Source organism: Nanorana parkeri, unplaced genomic scaffold, assembly GCF_000935625.1.
Source record: "Nanorana parkeri isolate BGI_ZX_2015 unplaced genomic scaffold, ASM93562v1 scaffold1809, whole genome shotgun sequence".
Taxonomy (NCBI): Eukaryota; Metazoa; Chordata; class Amphibia; order Anura; family Dicroglossidae; genus Nanorana; species Nanorana parkeri.
In genome coordinates, this window is record NW_017308077.1 from 168,908 (window position 1) to 194,633 (window position 25,726).

A 25,726-nucleotide genomic window follows, 5' to 3' on the forward strand; every position below is an offset into this window, starting at 1 on the left:
ATATATACACACAAAAATATATATATTAATGGAATCCCCTCTCAACCTAACAAACCCAAGCCTCATTGTTTGGTCACCCTATGGATGCTTACTTTTTTGGTTACTCCAGAAAAGAGATCTCCATGCCATTAGTTCCCAGGATTTCATTTCATGTGTCTGGCCAAACACAGAGTTAATTAAAAATTCACCAGGGAATTAGGAGCCCTTTGTAACCACCAAGGCATTGTGCAGACCTGAGAACTCGCTCCCTCTCTTTCCCGAAAAAAGCTGCGGTATGCAAGTCACCAGTAAAAGAGCTACGCATCACTCATTCAGCCGGTGATAGCAGGCAGGTGAGCCTTTCACCTTCCTGCTGTGTCCTCCATAGTGATCCTGCCTCTGGCAAGCTCTTGCTAGTGGCAGGTTTGCAATTGTGACATCTGCCTTACTTCATTACTTTGAGTCACTAACTCAGAACAAGTATTCATCCTCTGACTTCTCTAAGCTGCATACTTGTTCATGGTCAGTGTTTCAGAAAGTATTGAAGCTAGGGGTTAGTACAGTAACACGACGGCCAGCAAAGATAGCCCTCATACTTCTCCCAGGATAGCTTTATTTTAAAGTGTGTGTCAAACCACAAATGCTTTTGGAAGCTTTGGATAGAGACGATAAGAATTAGAACTTCTGTTTTTCTTTGTTTTTTTGAGGCTCTATTATGGGGATTTACGCTCATTTCCTGTCCTATTGACTACAGTTTAATAGGCAGGAAAGGAAGACATGGAATTTACCCTTTCCCTACTCTACTAAAGAAAAACATTTGCTTTTCTGTCTCTGTTAGTGTTGGAAAGTTCCCTCACTTTCTGTCTGGTAAGACGTCAGCAGGACAGGAAATGAGGGTAAATCTCTCCTGTGCACCTCCATATAGGAATAAAACTTGACAGGGGTACTAACTCTTCCCCACTTTAGCCAAAACAAAGAAAACTTTTTAACTGAACATACCCTTCATAGGGTCTATTTATTAATTTGCAGAGCCGTTCGGCCCACAAATCTATGGGAACATTCATTCTGTGCAAAAACAAACATTCTTAGTATATTATCTTTTCAGGTTAAATGTTCTGTAATACTGCATTATGGCCAATAGATGGAGTGGAGGAGCATAGGAAAAAAACACTTATTCCCTATGATTGTCCACTCCATCTAGGGGCCATAATGCAGTATTGCATTACATTACAATCAACCTGAAAAGAATATACAGTATAATAATTATTATTGAGGATTTACAGAGCGCCAACAGTTTGTGTAGGCTTTACAATATAAGGATGACATTACAGTTACAATACAAATAAAGACAAGATGGTAAGGAGGGTCCTGCCCCTGAGGGCTTAAAATCTAAACGTTTATTTTTGCCTCCATTCACACAGAAAGAACGTTCACAGAGATTAAAAGGGCAAATTGTTAGTAAACAGACCCCTAAGTGAACTGACCACTGAAGTTCCCAAGAACCATAAAGCAACTGGCTTGTTAAGCTCTTCCATATCTACTATATAGAGGGGACTCATAGTGGACTTGTCGGCACTAGAGGGAAGGTGCTGAACACTGCAATGCGCATACCTACTGACATGTTGGGGTAGGAAAAGGGTGACACCTACAGTTAGACAGCATTTCTATGGACCGTCTGTAAATGAAGGAATGGTTGGCAATCCAGATATCCACCAAAAAAAAAAAAAAAGATATACATTTTGCCACAATTGATCCGATAACAACCAAGACCTGCCTAAAAGGACAAACTGTCCTTTGAAGCTCCTACTAATCCCTCACATAGTGTAAGCCCCATCTCTGCATGTCAGAGCACTATGAATCACAGTATCCGTATCTACCAACATCTCCCCAGACTGTACAACTGCTACCTTCTGCTTTCTGTGTCAGCAACGTAAGCTCAAGGGCAACCACACGATTAGCATATGCAGGTCTCTTGTGAGAAAAAAAAAACCCCCACAGACGCTGAGAAAGGAGAAAAAAAAAAAGTTTTCAGCAATTAAATAAAAGTCACAATGGAGTAGAAGGTTATAGTGCAGTCTGTGGGAATACTGAAACCCCACCTTGATCGCAAACTCTGTAATTGTTCTAAAGATATTTTCTTCCAGATGAAATAACCCATCATTCACGTAGGAAACAGACCATGAAGGGTTTAGAAATAAGTCTCCCGCAGCCACTAAAAGAAGAAAGGCATGACCCAACTGGAGCCACCAATTTACTAATATAAAATACCTCTGCCTCCAGCCTTGTTGTGTGCTAAACAGAAAGGAAAGTCAGAACTAGATGAAGCAGGGAGCTGCTTGCAAACCAAACAAGTCATACAGTACATGGAAGAAAGATATGCTTCCGGGGTAGTCTTCGGATAGGTTAATCATTTCCAAAGAATTACATTCACTTTAAAGTAGCATTAAAGTCAATTCCCACCCCCCAATGTTAATGTCAGCACTTACCTTAAATGATGTTTCTTAATCCGATCTTCTTCTTCTTCTTTCCAGTCATTTTCATCTGTCCCTTCAGCGGGTCTCCGATTCAGTGCTGATTCCTCTGAGCCTGCTGGCACTTCCTGTCCCACGGTGTCTGCATGCGGGTGCACGCGTCCATAGACTTGCCTTGTGTCTCTCTTCGTGTCCTGGCCGAAAATGTGAACTGCGCATGCCCCAAGGTGCTTTGCGGCCTCCCACGGATCTTCACATTTTCAGGCGGGAGCGCACGGGGAAGACACAGGTGAGTATTAACCTCTGCTAAAGCTTTTTTTGTACACTTTTTGCATAGATCGACTGCTTGCCAGCAGTCGATCTATGCAAAAAAAAACCGAAGGCTTTAATTTTCCTTTAAGATCTCAGATAAAAGGAACGTATAATCTATTTTCAGAACCCAGATTTTGAGTTATTACAGTTTGCCTTAAAACAGCCTTTTACCACATTTCACTAAAAATCACATCAGCATACAGCTCTGCATGCTGATATAGAATCAGCTTACATTCATTAGGTAAACAAACATGCTTTTCCGTTACTTACAAATAGAGTTCATCTACTTCCTGGTCCATTTTGGCACAAATGATGTAATCGTGCCCAAGCATTGCATGCTGGGATTGTTTCATCAGCAGAACATTGCTGGGAAATCTCATCTGTAATCTCACGGGATCTCAGGGAAAGGCATTTTCCTCCCCCGAGATGTGCATGGTCACATGTCCTAGTCACATGTGCCAGAGTTCCAGGAAGTAAAGAGAGATGCATTCATCTGCCCTTAGTAAAAATGGTCACCGTCAAAAGACTGGGGAAGAGAAGAAAAATAAGGTATGTAAAGAATAAAAATCCTGCAATTATCTAGACGTATGTGTTTGTAGATTGTCATTACTAAACATTTCTAGGGCCTTGTTCACACCATGTCCGGATCATGTCCAGACCAGAACAGTTTGTTCCTGGACCAAAAAAAGGATCCCAATGTATCCCTATGGTATTTCTGGGGTCTGTTCACACCAGCACAGTCAGTTCCGGTCCAGACCAGAAAAATACTGCTTGTTTCATTTTCTCTGGAACGCCTGGAAACGCATCAAATCCACATGCAAACGCACTGGAACCACTTCAAGCAAAAAAACACCCGACAAAATCATGGTAAATTCGTGGCAAAAAGCAATGCACTGCATTCCAAATCTGGTCCGTAAAATGGTATGAACCTGGCCAAAAGGTGCCTGCGTTGTCATTTTAAACACAAGGGTAAAGTTCTACCTTTTGGAATAATGCACACATCTTCACAAAATAAAAAAATTTTGCATTTATTAGTTTTTTACATTGAATACAGTAAAGCATTGTAACCACGATCAGTGTATCGCAGCTGCAGTGTTTTGGCTCCTACAGACTGTTCCATCCACCAATGTCCATACTGAGGTATGGAGATTCAGTAACATTCCATAGAAACCTACAAGTCCCTCTGCCGCATGAGTACAAGTTTAACTGCACCAATGGTCAACACCACAGCCACACTTAAATGTGATGTTAAAGGCTAAGATACTATTGAAGTAGGAACAACCCCCGGAAGCACATTTCACACAAGCCCTTTCTCTAACCACAGTGTGTGGATATGCTCTTGGGAATCAAAGCAGCAGCATTGGTTTGCTGAGAAAGAAATAAACACATGTGTAGTTGTATAGGGAAGGGTGAGGATACAGAGAGTTATGTAGCTTTGCAGGGGAGAACTCCGTCAGGGCTGACAATGCTGCCTGGAATTTTAGCCAACAAAAACAGCATTGTTTAACCAACAGCAGAAAGCTAGGTGATCACCATACCTGGGAAATGGTAATTCCTGAGAATAATGGCGGAGTAGGTTGTGTAGTGATAGGCCGAGCAGTGCTGAATGGTGGGTATGGCCAATAGCGCTTGTTAAGCTTGGGGGGACTTAAAGGATAGATCTGGAGTCTACGACGTCTATCCACCATCCCAGTGATGCACCATGCACCCACCTATCCACTATTCCATTGAAACTGACAATGCACTGTCAGTGTTTTGGAATGGGAGTTACTTGGGAGCCAGTGTACATGATTCCTGTGATATCAAAAGTGCACCTGGGTCCCACCTATCCCCCATCTCAGCGACACTAACAATGACACCTATAGGTGACAGCCAGGTGCACTGTCAATGTCACTGGAATGGTGGATAGGTGGGAGCCAGCTGCAATGAGTGCAAACTATTCAAGTCACACTGGCAGTGGACCTGGATGACACCTACCTACCACCCGCCATTTTTGTAAAAGGTCTAGTGAATCCGATTGCCACCAGGAAAGTGACTTATTACCTTGGGTCCCTTGATGGGCAGCCCAGATCCTCCACTTGCCCACTAGGAGCACTGCTCATGCAGGCTACAATAACTGAATTTCTGGTAGAATCATGCTTTGCAGAGATGAACCCCATATTTTTTACAATTTTGCCCACAAATACACTTTAAGTGAGTAGCACAAGCAGATACTACTGGTGCCACTTTTCTCAAACAGTGATGGGGTTGGGATTTTATCCTGACCCACAGACATGCAACTGTTTGCAGAAAATGCTCGTTGATGTCTACCAGTAGCTTGGACACTTGTGTGTACTGCCTAAGGTAAGCATTCTCTTCTTACTATTCACCGTCAGATTAATTTAGTTCACATAAAAGTCCAAACTAAACACAATGTCGAACAAAGACCCAGACAGACAACCTCTGTGCAGGCCTTCAGAACATAGGGAACGTGCATTATTAATGCATTGATCTGAACGTACTCTCTGCCATGACAGCAGAATAGGGTGATCAATAACTTTAACACAACTACAGCATGAAAAACGCTGAGATTAAGTTGTTTGTCTGAAATTTGCACATCAACAGTCAGTTGTAATTTCTGCAGATCCAAGCACAGTTCTTTGAAGATCACTGAGAATGAGGAGGTACCATTTATTAATCTTCATGACCGTTCATGTCTGCATACATGATGATAATACTTCATGTAGCATATGACGTAAAAGGCCATATTTCCCGCTAATCACATTAATATCCTGGGTGTTGTAGAGATCATTTTTTAGCAGAGGTTCCCCGAGGCCTGAAAAATATTGCAAGGGTTCCTCCAGGGAAAAGTCTTGGGAAAGGCTGTATTAGAGTCTGGTCTTCGTAGTTATACAGACACTGGAAATCACTAGTGTACACTGTTTGAAATAAATTCCCTTTCCACCATGTAATCTGCTAGCATGCATTCATTGCCAAACACCGTTCACTATTTTCTTGTTGCATGGTGACATATCCCTTCAGTCATATTGGTAAACAGGTCATTCCTCATTTGTACATGGCATGATCTGACTGGCTGCAGATTATTCTTTCCATTGATTTAAGCTCAAGAGACACAACTGACCTGCACATGACTTTCAATAACTGGGCCACCCAAGCAATGGCTAAATACATTTATAGTTTTCACAAGTTCAAGGAGAGTGTGGCTAAGATCTAATGGGAGTTGATATCTTCTTTTTAGCAATATTGATACTTTGCGCACTTAATTCAGTGGGTTCACAATAAGATCATACTGGCTGATAATAATGAATTGGAAGGCTAAATGTGGCGGGGGCAGAATTTCCCAGCTGGTATTACTGATGAAAGTAATACGTGGCAATAATTATGCAGTTAATTTCAGTTTGCAGCATTACTGGCGAGGATGTCAATGCTGCATTAAAGCAGGGCTGGAGAAATCCCAGGAGTCAGGTGGCCAATGTTTTTCTCTGTCAATGTAGCAGGCTCCTAAAAATTCTGCTGGCTCCTGGATTGAACAGATTGACTACTGCCAGCCGCTGTGACTCTGCATTCCCCACCTCCCTGCCCGGCTAGTACCCTGAGGGGCAGACCTAAAGGAGAACTTTCAACTTCAGGTCCCTCCTCTGCTGATTGACAGCAGGCAGTGGGCGGGTGCAATAGCCAGCCTGCTATTGGCTGTTGTAATTTGAAATAGCCAATAGCAGGCTGGCTATTTACCCACCCCTTCAAAAATGAGCATACTAAGCATACGTATCACCTCGATACCGTGCGCCAATTAAAACTGTAATTAGAAATTATAACATTCGTTGAAAATAAAGCTTTTTTAGTTTAAAAAAAAAAAAAACCGGGCTCCTAACTTTTTTAGCTGGCTCCTATATTCAAAACAGTTTTGTCAAGCGCTGCTATAAGGACTACAGAACAATGCCACTCTTTATTATGGACTATAAGAGAAAGGTAGGATTCTGCGGATCCATCTGGTTCAGGCAACCACTTTCAACCAGCTTTATATCCCAAACAAAAGATGAATTGGATGAGCGCAACCTTTATCAAAACGATAAAAAGATCAAAAAACTGTTGGCAGTGGGTCCATCCGATTCATTGATCATTCTTGCAGTTAAAAGCTGGCTGAAAACTGGTATATATAAGCTAGATTTAATGCTTGTAGAGTTAGCTTGTATATATGGGTGTGCTAGTGTACAAAGTCCAACAAGTCAGAGATATGAAGCTATTCAGGGCCCTATATTAATGTAAAAACTCAGGGGATCCACCATACTTATCTGCCAGTGGAAAGATAAGAAATATTTTACAGAAAAGTCAGAACTGCTGCTCATTACTATTTATCTTTGAGATACTCAACTGTCAACTACAAATGTACATTAGTAAGTTAGAGTATTAAAGAACAATGAAAACTAATTAGCAAAGCAGCACCATGACAGAGATTACAGAAAGTTATGGAGATCCAGTGACCCATAACTACACTATTACTTTATTAAAGTATAACTAAAGCCAAAAATGTTATTAATTTAATACAGTAGGGAATAATCCAACACCTGACAAGTCGTTTATGCAGAGATCCACTTAGGAGATCCACTTCTTATGTCAATACACAACAGGAAGTGAGAAGATATCTGCCCTTAAAAAGGGGTAATGAAGGGATGGTTTATAACGTATTCACACAACATATAGCATGCGGACAATCGCAGCACATTATTGCCCCTAGATAGATCCAAGGAGGAATTCCTATGTTCCTCTGCTCCGTTTAGTGACAGTGCGGACCTCAGCCCCTAAATGTTCCCATTGAAAGATTTGCCCTCCATTTTGCAATAACTCAACATTTGACATTTTCCTGTACTTGAAGTCTCAGTGACAATGATCACCAGGGCAAATCGAGAAGAGCAAGTCTTTCTAGCAGAGACACAGACAGCAATAAAATTTGTGTGAACCTGTAGATAGCAGTCCCTGGATCTGCATTGGGTTCCTCTTGGATGAAGACAATCTTTGACGGGGGTATAATATCCCTACACAAAAGGGCCCCATAGGAGCACTTCAGGTCAAATTCACAGAAAAGAAAATGGAGCATCACACTGTTAGGAGTTCATATTCTAGGTTTTTAAAGCTGATCATACACCAGCAGAATTTCATGAAATTTTTTTTTTTCAAAATGTTCCATCGGTTTTCCAATAGTTCTTGAGGTAAAAATTACAATTGTTTTTAACTATAGCGATGAAAAGAAAAATTGAAGGAGCAGAGTGGAAAATTTCTATAGAAAGAACAAATTCTAAAATTGAATGTTTTTTTTCTTTGAGAAAATCCATTCATTCCAAAATCGAATGTTAAAACCAAATGAGATTTTGAACATTTGTCAAGTCCCTGATGGCATTATCAAATGTTCTTGTAGAAAATCTTCCAGGTGTATGGCCAGCTTTAGGTCTCTACAGTAAAAATGATCAAGAAATCTACTTTCTGCAATTCGCCTAATATACAAACTATCAATTGGCATATAAATTATAAATAATTCAGAAGATACCAACCCGCAGATGGCCTTTGCCCCAGAAATATCCCAGGATGTGATCTGTAGCACTGAGCTCATCTCTGCTATCAAACTGGACAATAATAGGAAATCAATCCTATTGACGGTGAAATCAGGTTACATAACCACAATCCTAAACCACCCCCTTCCGCAAGCCTAAAAGCCAACTTTTTTTTCTTTATGTTCAATTTTTTCTCTGATAATGACAGCAGGAGAGAGAAGAAAGATTACCTATTTAATTTGCTGTTCCTTCACTATCCAATCACAGGCAAGAGACAGAGAGGTGACCTAGCTGTACTGCGTGTACAGGCCTCCCTCTTGTATTTAAAGTGACATTAAACCCTCAGATTTTTTAACATAAACCAATACTGTAATGTGTGCCTTACTGTAATCCATGGTTGTTTCCCTTCTCTTTGCTGCTTAATGTCACTTTAATAAACATGATAACACCAATGGAAACTCTGTAGGAAAACCAATGAAACTCCGTAGGAAAACCAACATGGTTACTCGCCTCTCTCTTTTTGTATTTCCCCATTCCCAATAGCCCCTCCAACCCTAGGTGGGAAACCAGCACCACCATATTTTTTTATTGTATTTATTAAAACATTGGCTGGCTTCTTTTCCTTAATTTCTATGCCTACCGATGATATCTGTGCCACATCTCATGCATATGCTGTACAAGATCGTTTTTTGAATATTCCTTCCTCCTCTCCTACCACTACAAAAATCTTGCAAAGTTTGACAGTTTTCAATTGAGAGAGCACTGGTGACGCAGCCCTCTCAGGAGGCAGCTGTGGGGCCCTGGCTATATCACCAGTGCGTCTGAATACCAGGAAGTTGAATACAATAAAATGGATGTAGACAAAATAAATATTTTATTTTACATATGACTTGAAGGTGTTTGTAGCTCAACATGCAAGGATGGGGTAGGGAGATGTGTCGGGAGGTTCACTTTAACTCCATGTAAATGTCAGTGTCGCTCAGTCCAGGAGACTGAGGACTCTAGAAGGGAGGAAGGGCATCATGGGGGATGTCATCAGTGGGCCCTTTATTCACACCAGAACAAATGCATTAAAAGCGAAATGCCAGACCTTTTTTGGCCGTAGTTCAATTTAGGGTCACTAGAAGACATTTACTAATGTGCTCTTTTGACTAAAAAAACTCAGCATTTAGTAGGCTATTGCCTTCTATATGCTGACAGTGCAGAGCCGTGCTGCAGCAGGGAACGAGTCCGACAATGTTGTAGGGATCCATCCCATTGCCTAATTAACAGCTGATTGCCTCTCTAGAGGCAGAGCCAGCTGTGCCCACCCCCTCTCCTGTCTGTCCCTCCAATGGGCTCTGGAGGAACAGACAGGGGATGGGGGAATCCCTGCGGGGAGCGGTGACTGAGGGTCATCGCTCTCTGCAGGGAGAAAATCGCGAACTGAGCGATCAGCAGTTTGTGATCATTCAATTATCGATCAATAAAGCCAACGTGTGGCAGCTGCAGTGTCGTATGCTGGCTCTAACAATGGGGATGAGTGTATTTTACTCATTCCATACTTCTCCTTTAACGCATGTGTTAACATTTGCTTAGATGTCTTGTGTTGCATTGTCCAGATACTCCATTTGAATGGACTTCAGTGACAAGATGCAGTTCAATGCACCCAAAATGTTTTCAGATGATTAGCAATGATACACCTTGGTAACAAGTCAACCCATATCTTTAAAGTGAAAGTGAAGGCAAACAGTTAAGAGCAAAGATGAAAATATGCAAATGTGAAATGTCTTGTCTGCCAAAGAAAACAACGCAAATTATAATGTTGTTCAGCCTGATTTCTAATCCAGACTGCCCGTCACACAGCGCTGCCAGGATATGACCTCACTTTTCACTACTGCAGATAAAGCAATGCAGCTTGATCAAGTCACTTTATTCATCACCCCCTAGATAAAATGAGATTCAACCTGTGAAGTGTTGGGGGACCCCCCAGTGCAAGTTGAGGTTTTAGTGTTAAGCTTATTTAATTAAGCTTTTACGTTTATACAAACTCTGACGAAGAACTTCTTTTATTTTCTCCCTTTTGATCTTGCTCCCTTGCCATATTGAGAAAAGAAGAGGGTGGAGGTGTTCTGTAGTCCTCTACCTCCATAGATACAGTGCGGTGAGTGAATGTTTTTACCAAGGACACAGAGCCGTCCCTATAGTCAGACAGCCTGAGGCAGTTGACCTCAGGTGTCATCTCATTCAGTCATGTAGTGGGGGGGCGGCAGGTATGCTTTCCGGCTAGAGCGTCTCAGGATGCGAAGAGCTTCTAGCAACCTGTGATGCTCTGGCTTGCATCCCGTGCAGCTCCTGGCAACCAATGACGTCAGTTGTGATTCACTTTATAATGGAAGAGCTGTACCTGTTATTTCATACTTACTGTCTGCAGGGACGAGCAGCGCTGTTACAATGCAAGCCCCTGTTTACTTTTTGTGTTGCTTCTTCCTAACTTTTTTTTAGTGTGTACAAAGTGTACACCACATTTGTGTGTCTGCACAGCAGCGCTTTACAGTCCAGCGACCTCTGGTGGCATCCACATTTTACTGCCGCCCACCGCACATCACACCTGCATTGTGGTGTTAACAGGGCACATATAGGAAATAATTGTTTTGTATGAGCCCTAGCAGTGATCGGTGTTGGTCTGGTGTAGAAAACTGCCAGTCACCAATGTATGTGTGAACAGGCCCTAAATCCTATTTCCTAGAACAGGGTTGGGCAAACTGGGCTTTAACTACAAATCTCATAATCCCTTTGCCTCTGGAAGCCATGACTATAGCTGTCGGATTCTTGCAATGACTCATGGGACTTGTAGTTACACAACAGTTGGAAGTGCCGGAGCTGCCCACCTATGCCCTTGAAGCTATGGTGTTTATACCCTGCACTTATAAGGGGTCGATTCAGCCTGAAATGGTTGTGTACAGGCTGAATACATTGTTCTATATTGTCTGTATTGCTCTAGAAGTTGTCAAAATTATTTTAAAACCTTATTACCGGCTCCCACCAGCCCTTTAGAAATGGCTGTACACTGGAGGGCGTTAGATAGGCTCCTGACCACGTGATCACCACGACTGGCTGTCACAGTGGTCATGTGACTGTGGACTTCCATGTACATGTGGCAGCACCGCCATGCTACCACATATATGCGTACAGCCAGTGGCAAGGGTTGAGAGGTGCAGAAGGGGATATAACCAAACTACAGGTAAATTAGGAAATCTTAAAGTGTAATTCCAAATTATTTTTAAGCATAAACATAAACCACCCAGAATTCTGCTCAGTACCATCCTTTTTTCAAGATCTGCACGCCCTGTGTAATGACTTTCTATTGGAATGAAGGAAGATCGTGGCATACATGTACAGGTGGAACATGAAGATCTTTAGGAAGAGGCTTTCCAGGTGCATTATAAAGATACCAGCAAAGCTGAGATACGTAAGCGCCTCTAATTAGAGGTGATGGAGGGCATTGAAATCCACTAACAATGAACTTGCCCTTTAAACAGGTAAATCTGCACTTTAAGAACATATTCCTTACTAAATAATTAAATCAGGTGAAAATGTAAAAAAACTATTGACCTTGGGCAGCCCATTCACAATTTTCCCACCGTACAGCCAGCCTACGCACTCTCACTAATCATTGCATCATGCCAGAGGTATTCAAACAAGCAATAATGTGCAATCATGTACAAGGAAAGTTCCCTGCAAAGCTTGAAACTATTTACGTGTTCATCAGTCTATTGTTGGCCTTACAGAAATCATCCCAAACCAATGTTCCCCGACTCACATGTGACACCCATCTACTTGTTAAGTTGCTTGCATTTTTATATTTATTATATTTCATTTGTTATAATTTCATTAAAATTATTACAATGTATCTAAACCCAAAGCGCAAATAACACAGCATAGGGTTGGTTGATAAAAGCTTTGTCCAGCATATAGCTGGGTGAATGCCATTCACATGGAATTACAGCCGCTAGAAGGTCCCAAGGAGCAAAGGAAATTCATATGCTCCCCTAGCTCCATCTCCATCTAGCAGCTGTAATGCCATGCCAACAGAATTCACCAACCTATATGCAGGATGAACCCATTATAAATAGACCTCTTACTGTCCTAGGGTGACAACACTCACTCCGTACTGTTACTATAGAAGAGCAGTGCTATCATCCTAGGACAGGACGAGTTCCAGGACCACAGGACATCTCCCACTCGCCCCATAATTGACACCCTCCATAAGGAGGGAAAGCCTCAAAAGGTAATTGCAAAAGAAGTTGGATGTTCCCAAAGTGCTGTATCAAAGCACATTAATAGAAAATTATGTGGAAGGGAAAAGTGTGGAAAAAAAAGGTGCACAAGCAGCAGGGATGACCGCAGCCTGGAGAGGATTGTCAGGAAAAGGCCATTCAAAAGTATTGGGGACTTTCACAAGGAGTGGACTGAGGCTGGAGTCAGTGCATCAAGAGCCACCACACACAGACGGATCCTGGCCATGGGCTTCAAATGTCGTATTCCTCTTTTCAGCCACTCCTGAACAACAAACAACGTCAGAAGTGTCTTACCTGGGCTAAAGAAAAACACACCTGGTCTGTTGCTCAGTAGTCCAAAGTCCTCTTTTCTGATGAGAGCAAATTTTGCATCTAATTTGGAAACCAAGGACCTAGAGTATGGAGGAAGAAAGGTGAGGCACACACTGCAAGATGCTTGAAGTCCAGTGTGACGTTTCCACAGAACATAAGGGGCCCAAACCAAGTACCGAGTACATATGCATGCTTATACTTTTCAGAGGTCTGATATTGTTCTATGTACAATCCTTGTTTTATTGATTGCATGTAATATTCTAATTTTCTGAGATTGTGGATTTGGGGTTTTCATGAGCTGTAAGCCATAATCATCACAATTATGACAAATCACGGCTTGAATTATCTTGCTTTGCATGTAATGAGTCTATCTCATATATTAGTTTCACCTTTTAAGTTGCATTAGTGAAATAAATGAACTTTTGCACGATATTCTAATTATTCGAGTTTCACCTGTAGTCTGATGGAGTAATTGCATTTTGGCATTACTCTCTCTCCATATGTGTACTTAAGGGATTAGAATACTGTTGACATTACCTGAATAACATGGTGGGGGCGACGTGGTTCATTACCTAGAAGAGTTGGGCGATTCACCTAGGCAACTAGCAGACATCATTTACAAGTGATGTATAGCTAATGGCAATGAAAAGGTATATATATATCTATATCTGCAGAGTAAAAATAGGTACACACTATGGGGTCTATTTGCATAGCTATCCATCCAGCGAAACTGTATTTAAATTAGTTCTGAACAAGTTAACCTTTTTGATAATGGGGCAAAACTGAAAGTTCTTTAGACGATAACATTAATCAGCTGGTGATTGCTCTCACTTGTGTACAGTCCTGCAAATTCCTATAACACTGGTTTAAGGCCCGTTTCACATGGGCACAATCCATTCCGATCAGCAGTAGATCTGTGTGCAGATCCCCCACTGATCGGAGCAGTATGGAATGGATGACACTCTTGTGATATCTCTGTCCTTTCAGTTTTCTCCTCCAACAAAAGACTGAGCTGTACATACCAATGTTCTATTGAGTGTCTGATGTAAAAAGACGTGTCCATTTGCATTCATTTACATCCGATCTGTCACAATCAGGTCCACTAAAATGGAAGTATGCTCCATTTTTTTTCCTGGACGTAGACAGGCCTTACTGCAGAAGTGGACAAATTAGTATGGAATTCAGAAGCCAGCCTGTCCAATCTAGGAGCCAGAAGGATTTTTTTATTAGGTGCCAGCTCCATTGACAACTGGAAAGAACCTTGTGAGTTAAGACACCAACAGTCATTTTAAATGAGTATTGGCTACCTGGCTCCTGGGATTTGTCCAGCCCTGCCTTTACAGTGCTGCAAGTAGATACATTAGCCACAGAAGGGCTGTGAACAATAACCCCATAGACTGGTGCTGATGATACAATGTTCAAAAACAGATAAATTAAAGATAACCACGGCTCTGATGATCCATAGAACGTATTCACTCAGATTGTTAGAGCAGTGAGTATATTAACTTTTTCTGTTTTGCAACATTGTTTCTATTTTCTTCTGAATTCTGGTTCTTTGGCCATCTTCATTGGCTGTACCAGGATGATGCCATTTGCATGCATGCCCGTAAATTAATTGTGCGTGCCCAGCTCAGTGTACATTGTCAATAAGAAGGCAAACAGGCAGCTAAGAGTCCTTTACTACAGTAGAGACATAATAACCACTCCAGTACTGGAGGGTAACTGATGTCATCACATCTAATGCAGAGTCCATAGCCCTGCATTATACATGAGGACACGAAGAAAAAGTCCTCTTTACCACACCCCACAGGCATAAATGAACATAGCCCCACAGCAAGGCTACTTCTTTTTTTTACCTGTAGATAGACACGCACACTGCAAGGAATAAGGGCCTGTTCACACCATATGCAGTTGTGATGCAGTCTGTTTAGTTTGACTGCTGCAGCCAAAATACATCACAATGCTTTCCTATGTCCTTTTTTGTGCTGTATTCACACCATTGCAGTCCGTTCAGATGCAGTCAGAAAAAGTACTGCTTGTCCTATTTTAGCTGCATCTAACTGCACCGAAACGCAACGGAACGCATAAAAAACAGGATTGTGGCATCATCCAGGGGGAAAAAACGCATCACAAACGCGTCAAAATAGATTGCAATGCAACTGCGCAGACGCACGCAGTTGTGATGCAGTTTCTGGTGTGAACTAACCCTAAATGCCCCTAAGTCTTGGGGTAGAAGAGTAAGGAGTAACACTTACCTTATTCCTCATTATGGCAGGCTTCCTCAATCTGTGCAACTGGTGTTGCAAAGCCTCCTCTCTAAGGCTGGATTCAAACCAAGGCAACAGCATTTTGCGCATTTCTAAGGGCATTTTCTGCTACATGTTTTTTGCAGAAAAATGCAGCAAATGCATATTTTTGAGCATTTACATTGAAGTCTATGGGGCCAAGAAGTGCATAATTTGCCAAAAAGAAGCTCATGTACTTTTTCTAGCGAATGGCATTTTTCTACAAGCGACAAAACGCTCAGTTGTGAACAAGGCCATAAAAATGAATGGGATTTTGTTTTGGGGTTTTTTGGGGGTGTGGGGGGGGGGGCGCGAAAAAACGGCCACTTCTAGACTGACCACCAATGCAAGCGGCCACTTCTACACTGACCACCAATGCAAGCAGACACTACAATTTCTTCTGCATTTATTCACTGTTATTATTCATTTAATTTCAGGATTATTGCTATAAATGCTGTTGTGCCAAGCAGGAGAGTGCAAAACATTATCTGCCCAGGGTGACAAATACGATTGGTATGCCATATTATTTATATTGTTAAAATGTTCTACAATTTAGTGATCACACCACAATGTACACAATGTAACACGGACTGTAGGTATATTTATTTTTAGGAGGGGTTTCCCAAGACCTAAAACATTTTCCAAGGGTTCCTCTGCAGTAAAAAGGTTGAGTAAGGCTGCCTTAGAAGAATATGAACCGGAACCTGAGTGCTTACTATGAGTAAAACAAACACTTTCATACCTGAAACACAACTAAACTAATTTTCTTCTGTTTGGCATATTAACAGTGTTACAAAATTAGATGAATTAGGTCCTATATGGCCCTTGAGCTACCAGACGGATACAGGTGAAGAGCAGAGCAATCTATTCTGGAGTACATGCAGTCCTGACGGAATGGAAATTAATTTGCAAGGCTAAACATACTATTAATAACTAGTGGTTTTGATCTGACCATGTCCCGTCCTGTTTCCAGTCAGGATGTGATGAGAAACGAGAATGAACACAGACACATGGTGATTGTGCACCATGCTGAACACAGCGACTACATAGTAACACAGGCCATAATCTCTTGATTACCGTGCACTGAACTATGAACTGTCCCGTCACCACTGCTGTGCACAATCCCTATAGAGGAACATCAAATTCGTTCAAACCTTTGAACAGCAGACGGGTCATGCCAAGAAATGCAGGGATCATATTGCAGAATCCCTCTGCAAGGTATTTGCAGTTTAGGCCCCATCCACACCTGGGCGTACTGTCCCAAAGCGCGACAATGCACTAGATGAAGAATCCCATTATTCCCAATGGGCCTGTTCACAGTGTTATGTTGCTGAAGTGAAAAGCACTCACCTCATAGTTCTCCTTTAAGGCATACGTCTGTAATTCGATGCCCGACAACTAAAAAGGTACGAGTTACTTCCGAAGCAATTGGAAGCACCTGCAAAACGCCTAAATATGGCTATGCAATCTCCTTCTCCTAGTACCTGGCATTCCATTGCCTAAAGCAAAAAATGCTCCAGTCTGAAACAAATTTGCAAAAAATGCACAAATAAAAATGCCTTTAAATGTTCACGCTCTGGTGTGAATGTAGCCTAAAAGTCTATGAGACCAAAAATGCACCATTGTCTTCCTGAACTACAAGTCACAAAAAAAGCCTCTATATCACCTGGCTACGCTTAAACTGCAAATGAGGCCTTACCTAGGATCAAAAATATTGCACAGTGAAACACTGAAAATGCCACCTTCATAGGGAGAAAATGCTGCCCACCTAACAACTCCCAAATTGCATGACAACCATAGATGAAATGACAGATTTTATATATGAGCATCTATAAGCCACATGTAGTATAAGGGAAATGCAGTACAAAATATAGGAATGATAAAAGTTGCCAGAACTACAACCTGGGAGGTACAGGTTTAATAATGTAAATATAGAGGTTACTGGCCATAAACGTATGTGATAGTATAAAGTAGGGATGCACCAATACCGATACTAGTATTGGGATCGATGCTGAGTATTGGGGCGAGTACTTGTACTCGCCCAAATGCTCCGATGCCTAGCCCGATACTTGAGCTTTCAGTATCATGAAGCTGGGCAGCAAGTCATGTCATGCTGCCCTGCAAGCTGTCTCCATGCTCCCTCGTCATCTCAAGTGACAAAGGTGCACGGAGACGGCTTCTCGACCAATCAGGAAGCCGGGCAAAGAGTCATAACATAGCGCCAGCTTCCCCATTGGCTGGTGACGAGGGAGCATGAAGACGGCTCCCCTGCTAATCGGGAAGCCGGGTAGCGTTCTTTACCCGCTGTCTGGCTTCCTTAATGGGACTTTCGGTATCGGTCTTGGCGATTACCGAAAACAAAATATTGGTACTCCGAAAAAACGTTATTGGTGCATCCCTAATATAAAGGGTATTTAATCTAATAACATTTAGAAAGGCCTAAGCTGGTGATACAACAATCGCGGGGCTGAATGCAAAAAAAATTCACCTATCCATGCTAAACATTGTGGAGGGGGGAATACCAAGTCCCCCACTCCCACCAGGCTATTGTATTCGGACAGCAATAGGTTTGCTGCTATGAATATCTACACAAGAACTGCAGCCGATTGGCTGCAGTCATTGTTTTCAGACCGGCTGCTTCAACAAACGTCAGTGAAAAATCGACTTTTGTCAATGGAGGTGTGCCCACAAGGCCAAACATTGCTGAATTGTCCGAAATTCGAGCAGTATATACGCAGCCCAATTCAGAGAATGCGCCAAAGACACTACAGAAACCTGGCACCAACCATCAGTATTGATTGAAGAGGAATAATCTGATCATTAGAAAGGTTAAGTGCTTTTAAAGAAAGCTATTATTTGTAACGTCAAATCAATTAAGATAGTTTAATGGGAAATTAACTGAATTAATAGGCGATATTTCTTTATAATAGTGTCACTCAAACCTATAGGCCAGGGTATATGCTTACTATGCACCGGTACCCGTAGGGCATTTTTAAACAAAACATTGAGTGCTGATGTCAGACGGAACATTTGTTTGCAGAACCCCCCCTCCCCCCTCCATTTGGTTAGTGATTTCCCACTAAAAAATCCATACTGGTGTCCTATGGAATGGCTAACTCTTCAATTTTTAAAGCAATCTGTCGCTGACCAATTGGAATTCAGCAGCTTTTCATGTAGGCAGCAAAATCGCCAGCGGTGATTGCTTTCCATTCAGCTCTATGACTTATCTACAAGTCACCAAGGGCCCATTCACACCAATGCCGTGCCTAAATTGTACGATTCCATGCAATGAATGCACAGCACTGCGCAACACACCTACCATGCATTACAGTTTGGCAGGTGAGTTGCGATTCATTTGAATTGCACTCCAAACACACCTCCTGGCCGCAATGCGATCAACCACGCCGCGACACATGGTACCACCATACCAGGCATTGTGGTGCAGTTGGAAAAAATACCACAATTCCGTGCACTGCAGTTGAAAAAAGTAGTGCATGCAACCGCACTGCAAAGAAAGGTATTGCCATACCACGTACTGCGACGCAGTTGAGCACACTGTGGCTGGGAGGCCACAAATGGATGGCAATACAATGCACCCGCTGCACTATAATGCACAGTAGGTGCATTACACAGAACCATCTGATTAACGCATGGCATTGGTGTGAACGGGTCCTGAATGAGAATTGTAGCGGAACATAATTCGACGTTGTAGCATTAGTTTAAACAAATCCTCAGAGACTCTAGCTATTAAATCGCTGACATTACCGATCTGTAGCAGCGATTAATCCCTGTCAGGTGGCCCGTCTGACATGCCTGCAAAGAAAAATTCATGCCTGAAGCGCAAAACTGAAGCTGGTCACTTGTTACAATCTGATTGTACAAACTGCTTTGGATTTCCCAGTTACTGCAGTGTGAGAGTCTCACTAAGGCCTCATTCACACTAAGCGACACTTACCTCGAGCGGATCCGCGCGGCCGGGATGGGGCGACGTTCCAGCGACGATCGCGCAAACTTCACCTTCGGGCTGCATGCAAAAATAGCAAAATGGTGCAACATCTGCGGGAAAAAGTGTCCCGCACAAGCGACCGCGACAAACGACATATCTAGACAGTCCAGAGTATCTAGACAGATCTCGATAGCATTACATGTAATACAAGGTCCCTTGGAGACATCAGGGGCCACTTTTGCAGCCTGTTTTACCTTGTAAGTTGACAACCAGAATAAGGCATCTCTGACCCCAGAACAGAATGCAACAGGGCATTTCTTGTTACCATCATGCGTAGGCACTTCTCCAATGTACACCTAGTTTAGCACTTGCAATAAAATAATATCTTGGTATACTCTGCTATGGAAGCAGTTTATCTCACCAAGTTCTTTAGGGCCCATTTGCACTTAAAGTAGATCACATACTACATTTTTATTGAATTTATCACACTCCCATCAAAAAAAAAAGACTAATAAATAAACCCTTTCTCCTCAATCTGGTGCAGGCAATTTTGGGCAATAGGACAGTAATGCCATTCTACCCTTTTCCTGTGAGCCTGTAGCCCACATTCTGTTTGATGCCCCCCAAGGGGCACATCCTCAGGCAGGCTGGGCTTACAGTAATCCATGACTGAGTGGCACTCGCATATCATTACATGAGATAACATTAGTAGACATGTATTGCAAATGAAGTATAGAGGTGTTGGAAGTTTCACACCCCGGGTTGTAGTATAGAAGAAAAAAAATGTTTCCACAGTGGGGTGTGCAAATACCCAAAGGGAAAGGAGAAAGGGGGCTTTTTAGAAACAATTCCAGACCTCAGAGGTAAAATCTTAGAAACACATTTATTTGAAATACCATTTTAAACATTATTTTAAAATAGAGAGAAAAAAATCATAAATAAAAAACATATGCGGGTGCATTCACCATCTGGTGACAGTACCGTACAGTTCTGAAATATGCAGTTGCTTTTTTCAAAGTTGTATGAGTGATCCTGTATGTCCCAACATGTTTCGCCCAAACGGGGCTTCCTCAGGGGAAGAAAATAGAGGAAAATATATATCCTAGAGTAGAAAAAGGAGGAACCCACATGTAACACATATCATTACATGACCACCGATCAATCCTGAAAGAATGCCCACCCCCCTACCCCCACCAAGAAGAGGAAGCTCCTGTGGCATCACTGGACTGGTAGAAGACTGGAGGCAAAAGGTTATATTTGTATCTAAAAATACTGGGATGGAGTAAATCCTATAGATCCTCTTTAAGTGATCCATTGCAAATCATTAACATGTGTTGTGTTAAAGGAGAACTATGAGGTGAGTGCTTTTCACTCACCTCATAGTTCTAGAAACTTTGTATCCTCCCGTTACCCTAAGGAGAACTATGGGGAAAAACACTGACCCCATAGTTCTCCTTTAAGGCAGCTCATTCATTCTGAATGGGCTACCAACGCACCAAAACAGATGAAAAACACACATGACCCCTTTTCCAGCAACGCAGCACACCAAAGCGCACAGTATTTGCATTGTGGTGCAAATCAGTGCGTTGGGGTGCCAGTCACAATGAATGGCACAGCACATTGAGCAGGTGGGTGCCATGTGTTGTGCCAACAAGCATTGTAGCAGAAATGTGAATGAGCCCCATTACCTTAGAGGACACACAAGCAGACTCTAACATATTTATAAACTCAGATCCCATATTTTATAACATCCTGAACAATGTTTACAAAATACAAAATGATCTCAAGAACTGAACATTCCAAAATCCAGCAGCCTGGGGAATGCTGCAAACCAAAGACATCGTGAAGTACAAAGCTTTCCAGGGACAGATCCTAAGAAGCTATACCAGTCTCTGGAAATCTGGGAGAGTTGGGAGCCCAGGATGGCACACATAGACACATGGAGAATACTACACGACAGCCTCTGCAGGCGCAGGCAGGGTACACAGCGCTCCCGGCAGCTGGCACCAGCGGTGACATTCCGGGCACATCGCTCTCACCTTGGCCTCGAAGCAGATGCCATGCTGGAAAGCCTCCTCGTTGTGTAGCGGGATCCGCAGGTCGTGCCCGTCATCCACCAGGTTGTACCTGCTCTTCGTCGGCATTTTGTGGATCCCGAGATTTGCTGCCGGGATCCCATCCAGGGCACACAGTCCGGGCTCTGAGATCGGGGAGGATCCGAGGGAAGAGGAAGCACAATCCTAGTGCTGGGTGGAGGGAAGACACGGACCTTCCCAGAGGGCTGGAGTGGAAGAAATGGCTATACAGGCTGCTGTGTGAAGGGAGGGAGAGGAGCCGGCCTCCTGCCTGTCTTCTACAATGGTAGGTGTGTGCAGACCGCCCTTCTCCAGGCTCAACACAGCCACTGATCGTATCCTGGATTGTATAAACACTGACTGCTTCACAAGCTGTGCATTCCTCTAATACAGCCTTTCTCAACCAGGGTTCTCCCTGTGCATCCGTCCAATACAGCCTTTCTCAACCAGGGTTCTCCCTATGCATCCCTCCAATACAGCCTTTCTCAACCAGGGATCTCCCTGTGCATTCCTCTAATACAGCCTTTCTCAAATAGGGATCTCCCTGTGCATTCCTCTAATACAGCCTTTCTCAACCAGGGTTCCCCCTGTGCATCCCTCCAATACAGCCTTTTCCAATCAGGGTTCTCCCTGTGCATTCCTCTAATACAGCCTTTCTCAACCAGGGTTCTCCCTGTGCATTCCTCTAATACAGCCTTTCTCAACCAGGGTTCTCCTTGTGCATCCTTCCGATACAGCATTTCTCAACTAGGGTTCCTTCTGTGCATCCCTCCGATACAGCCTTTCTCAACTAGGGTTCCTTCTGTGCATCCCTCCGATACAGCCTTTCTCAACTAGGGTTCTCCCTGTGCATCCTTCCGATACAGCATTTCTCAACTAGGGTTCCTTCTGTGCATCCCTCCGATACAGCCTTTCTCAACTAGGGTTCCTTCTGTGCATCCCTCCGATACAGCCTTTCTCAACTAGGGTTCCCTCTGTGCATCCCTCCGATACAGCCTTTCTCAACTAGGGTTCTCCCTGTGCATCCTTCCGATACAGCATTTCTCAACTAGGGTTCCTTTTGTGCATCCCTCCGATACAGCTTTTCTCAACCAGGGTTCTCCCTGTGCATCCCTCCAATACAGCCTTTCTCAACTAGGGTTCTCCCTGTGCATCCTTCCGATACAGCCTTTCTCAACTAGGGTTCTCCCTGTGCATCCTTCCGATACAGCCTTTCTCAACTAGGGTTCTCCCTGTGCATCCTTCCGATACAGCCTTTCTCAACTAGGGTTCTCCCTGTGCATCCTTCCGATACAGCCTTTCTCAACTAGGGTTCTCCCTGTGCATCCTTCCGATACAGCCTTTCTCAACTAGGGTTCTCCCTGTGCATCCTTCCGATACAGCCTTTCTCAACTAGGGTTCTCCCTGTGCATCCTTCCGATACAGCCTTTCTCAACTAGGGTTCTCCCTGTGCATCCTTCCGATACAGCCTTTCTCAACTAGGGTTCTCCCTGTGCATCCTTCCGATACAGCCTTTCTCAACTAGGGTTCTCCCTGTGCATCCTTCCGATACAGCCTTTCTCAACTAGGGTTCTCCCTGTGCATCCTTCCGATACAGCCTTTCTCAACTAGGGTTCTCCCTGTGCATCCTTCCGATACAGCCTTTCTCAACTAGGGTTCTCCCTGTGCATCCTTCCGATACAGCCTTTCTCAACTAGGGTTCTCCCTGTGCATCCTTCCGATACAGCCTTTCTCAACTAGGGTTCTCCCTGTGCATCCTTCCGATACAGCCTTTCTCAACTAGGGTTCTCCCTGTGCATCCTTCCGATACAGCCTTTCTCAACTAGGGTTCTCCCTGTGCATCCTTCCGATACAGCCTTTCTCAACTAGGGTTCTCCCTGTGCATCCTTCCGATACAGCCTTTCTCAACTAGGGTTCTCCCTGTGCATCCTTCCGATACAGCCTTTCTCAACTAGGGTTCTCCCTGTGCATCCTTCCGATACAGCCTTTCTCAACTAGGGTTCTCCCTGTGCATCCTTCCGATACAGCCTTTCTCAACTAGGGTTCTCCCTGTGCATCCTTCCGATACAGCCTTTCTCAACTAGGGTTCTCCCTGTGCATCCTTCCGATACAGCCTTTCTCAACTAGGGTTCTCCCTGTGCATCCTTCCGATACAGCCTTTCTCAACTAGGGTTCTCCCTGTGCATCCTTCCGATACAGCCTTTCTCAACTAGGGTTCTCCCTGTGCATCCTTCCGATACAGCCTTTCTCAACTAGGGTTCTCCCTGTGCATCCTTCCGATACAGCCTTTCTCAACTAGGGTTCTCCCTGTGCATCCTTCCGATACAGCCTTTCTCAACTAGGGTTCTCCCTGTGCATCCTTCCGATACAGCCTTTCTCAACTAGGGTTCTCCCTGTGCATCCTTCCGATACAGCCTTTCTCAACTAGGGTTCTCCCTGTGCATCCTTCCGATACAGCCTTTCTCAACTAGGGTTCTCCCTGTGCATCCTTCCGATACAGCCTTTCTCAACTAGGGTTCTCCCTGTGCATCCTTCCGATACAGCCTTTCTCAACTAGGGTTCTCCCTGTGCATCCTTCCGATACAGCCTTTCTCAACTAGGGTTCTCCCTGTGCATCCTTCCGATACAGCCTTTCTCAACTAGGGTTCTCCCTGTGCATCCTTCCGATACAGCATTTCTCAACTAGGGTTCCCTCTGTGCATCAATCCGATACAGCATTTCTCAACTAGGGTTCCCCCTGTGCATCCTTCCGATACACCTTTCTCAACTAGGGTTCCCCCTGTGCATCCCTCCGATACAGCCTTTCTCAACTAGGGTTCCCCCTGTGCATCCTTCCGATACAGCCTTTCTCAATTAGGGTTCCCCCTGTGCATCCTTCCGATACAGCCTTTCTCAATTAGGGTTCCCCCTGTGCATCCTTCCGATACAGCCTTTCTCAACTAGGGTTCCTTCTGTGCATCCCTCCGATACAGTCTTTCTCAACTAGGGTTCCCCCTGTGCATCCCTCCGATACAGCCTTTCTCAACTAGGGTTCCTTCTGTGCATCCATCCGATACAGCATTTCTCAAACATATTTATATATGAACAGGAAACAATGTCAGCCAAGGACAGAATGGGCTAGTAAGAGTTAAAGTGGGAGTAAAGGCAAAAACAAAACCCCCCAAAAACCCACCCTGGAACTTTTAGCAGTAATGTGCTAGTATGCACGCACATTATGGCAGAATTACCTGCCAAACTAATCCCCTCCTGCGCAGCACTCTTCCTCTCCTGCGCTTCCATCTTCAGCTTGATACTCTTTTGGAGTCTGATTCTGTGGCCACTTGTTTCGCTGGGCCGCAATGACGTATCTCCCGCACATGTGCACGGGAGTTACTTCATCTTGGCATGCCAGATCTGTGCGCTGAACTGTGCAAGCGTGCCACATCATGCAGAAAAAAAGAAAAGAAGCTAGAAAGAAGCTTTTATGGCAGACGAGACTGTGTAGAAAGCCTAGCAAATAGCAAGCTTTACTTCCACTTTCATAAAAACTAATTAGAGCTAACTAGGGGACAACATTTTGTTAAAAAAACATAACATTAATCTATGAATGAAGGACATTCCAGTAGTTTTCTTACATAAATGAGTAAAGAGCAGGAGTCAGCTGTAAAACTGACAGCTCAGACCTGCAGATGACTCTGGGTGAGGAGCTCTCCTGGTATAAGCTGCAAACTTCCTCTTTCACTTTGACAGGTGTATGCTGCACCCCATTTATCAGGAGTGCACAGAGCTCCTTAAACCACGCAGACAGCTGTCACATTAAAAGTTAAAGATACTTAGCGTAGCTCTTGGCTTACTGCTGGTGATGGTACTTATTCTTCCTACAGCATCCTGAGAAATCTGAGGATCCCATATCTTGCAAGAATACACTCCTGCACAGTTAGACAGGGATGGAAGCACAATGGCCTTTTTATCGTTTACCAAAAGGCACACTTTTGCAAGTGATACATACATTCACTTGAAATAATATACTGTATATATATTTTCTTTGCATTTTTCTTGTTCCTCTGCATGAAATATTCTCTCAAAAGCCCAGAGCATATTAAAGGGCTGATCTATAAATGTTCCAGGGTATAGCTGGGTGAGTGCCATTCGGATCGCATTCCCAAAACTAGCTGAGGAGCTTAGGAAATTCCTATGTTTCCCCAGCTATATGTAGTGGTGGGAATGCTGTGCGAACAGCATGTGGCCAGCTGTATACTGGGCAGAATGATTATACATCAGCTCCTGAGGGCTCCTGAATTCCTTATTAATTTGTCTGATTTGTACACATGTATGTATATACTGTAGGTGTATATACACTCACTGGCCACTTTATTAGGTACGCCTTGCTTGTACTGGGTTGGACCCCTTTTGTCTGGCACCAACAACCATGCCTCTTTCAAAGTCTATTAAAGGGTTTCTAAAGCCTCATTTTTTTGCATATATCTACTGCTAGCAAGCAGTAGATATATGCAAAAAGTAAAAAAAAAAACAAAGCGCTT

The 25,726-nt window shown here is 43.4% G+C and overlaps 1 protein-coding gene across 3 annotated transcripts in view; it reads right to left on the reverse strand.

The window, feature by feature from the left end:
• The window catches only part of NOS1AP (nitric oxide synthase 1 adaptor protein), an 87,568-nt gene extending 66,287 nt beyond the window's left edge, over positions 1-21,281 (reverse strand). For all 3 annotated transcript variants that reach the window (XM_018571680.1, XM_018571681.1, XM_018571682.1), the window contains exon 1: positions 21,171-21,281. In XM_018571680.1, the coding sequence (XP_018427182.1) occupies positions 21,171-21,275 (105 nt within the window). In that variant the 5' untranslated portion in view covers positions 21,276-21,281. The remainder of the gene's footprint in view (positions 1-21,170) is intronic.
• Positions 21,282-25,726: the final 4,445 nt, after the last annotated feature.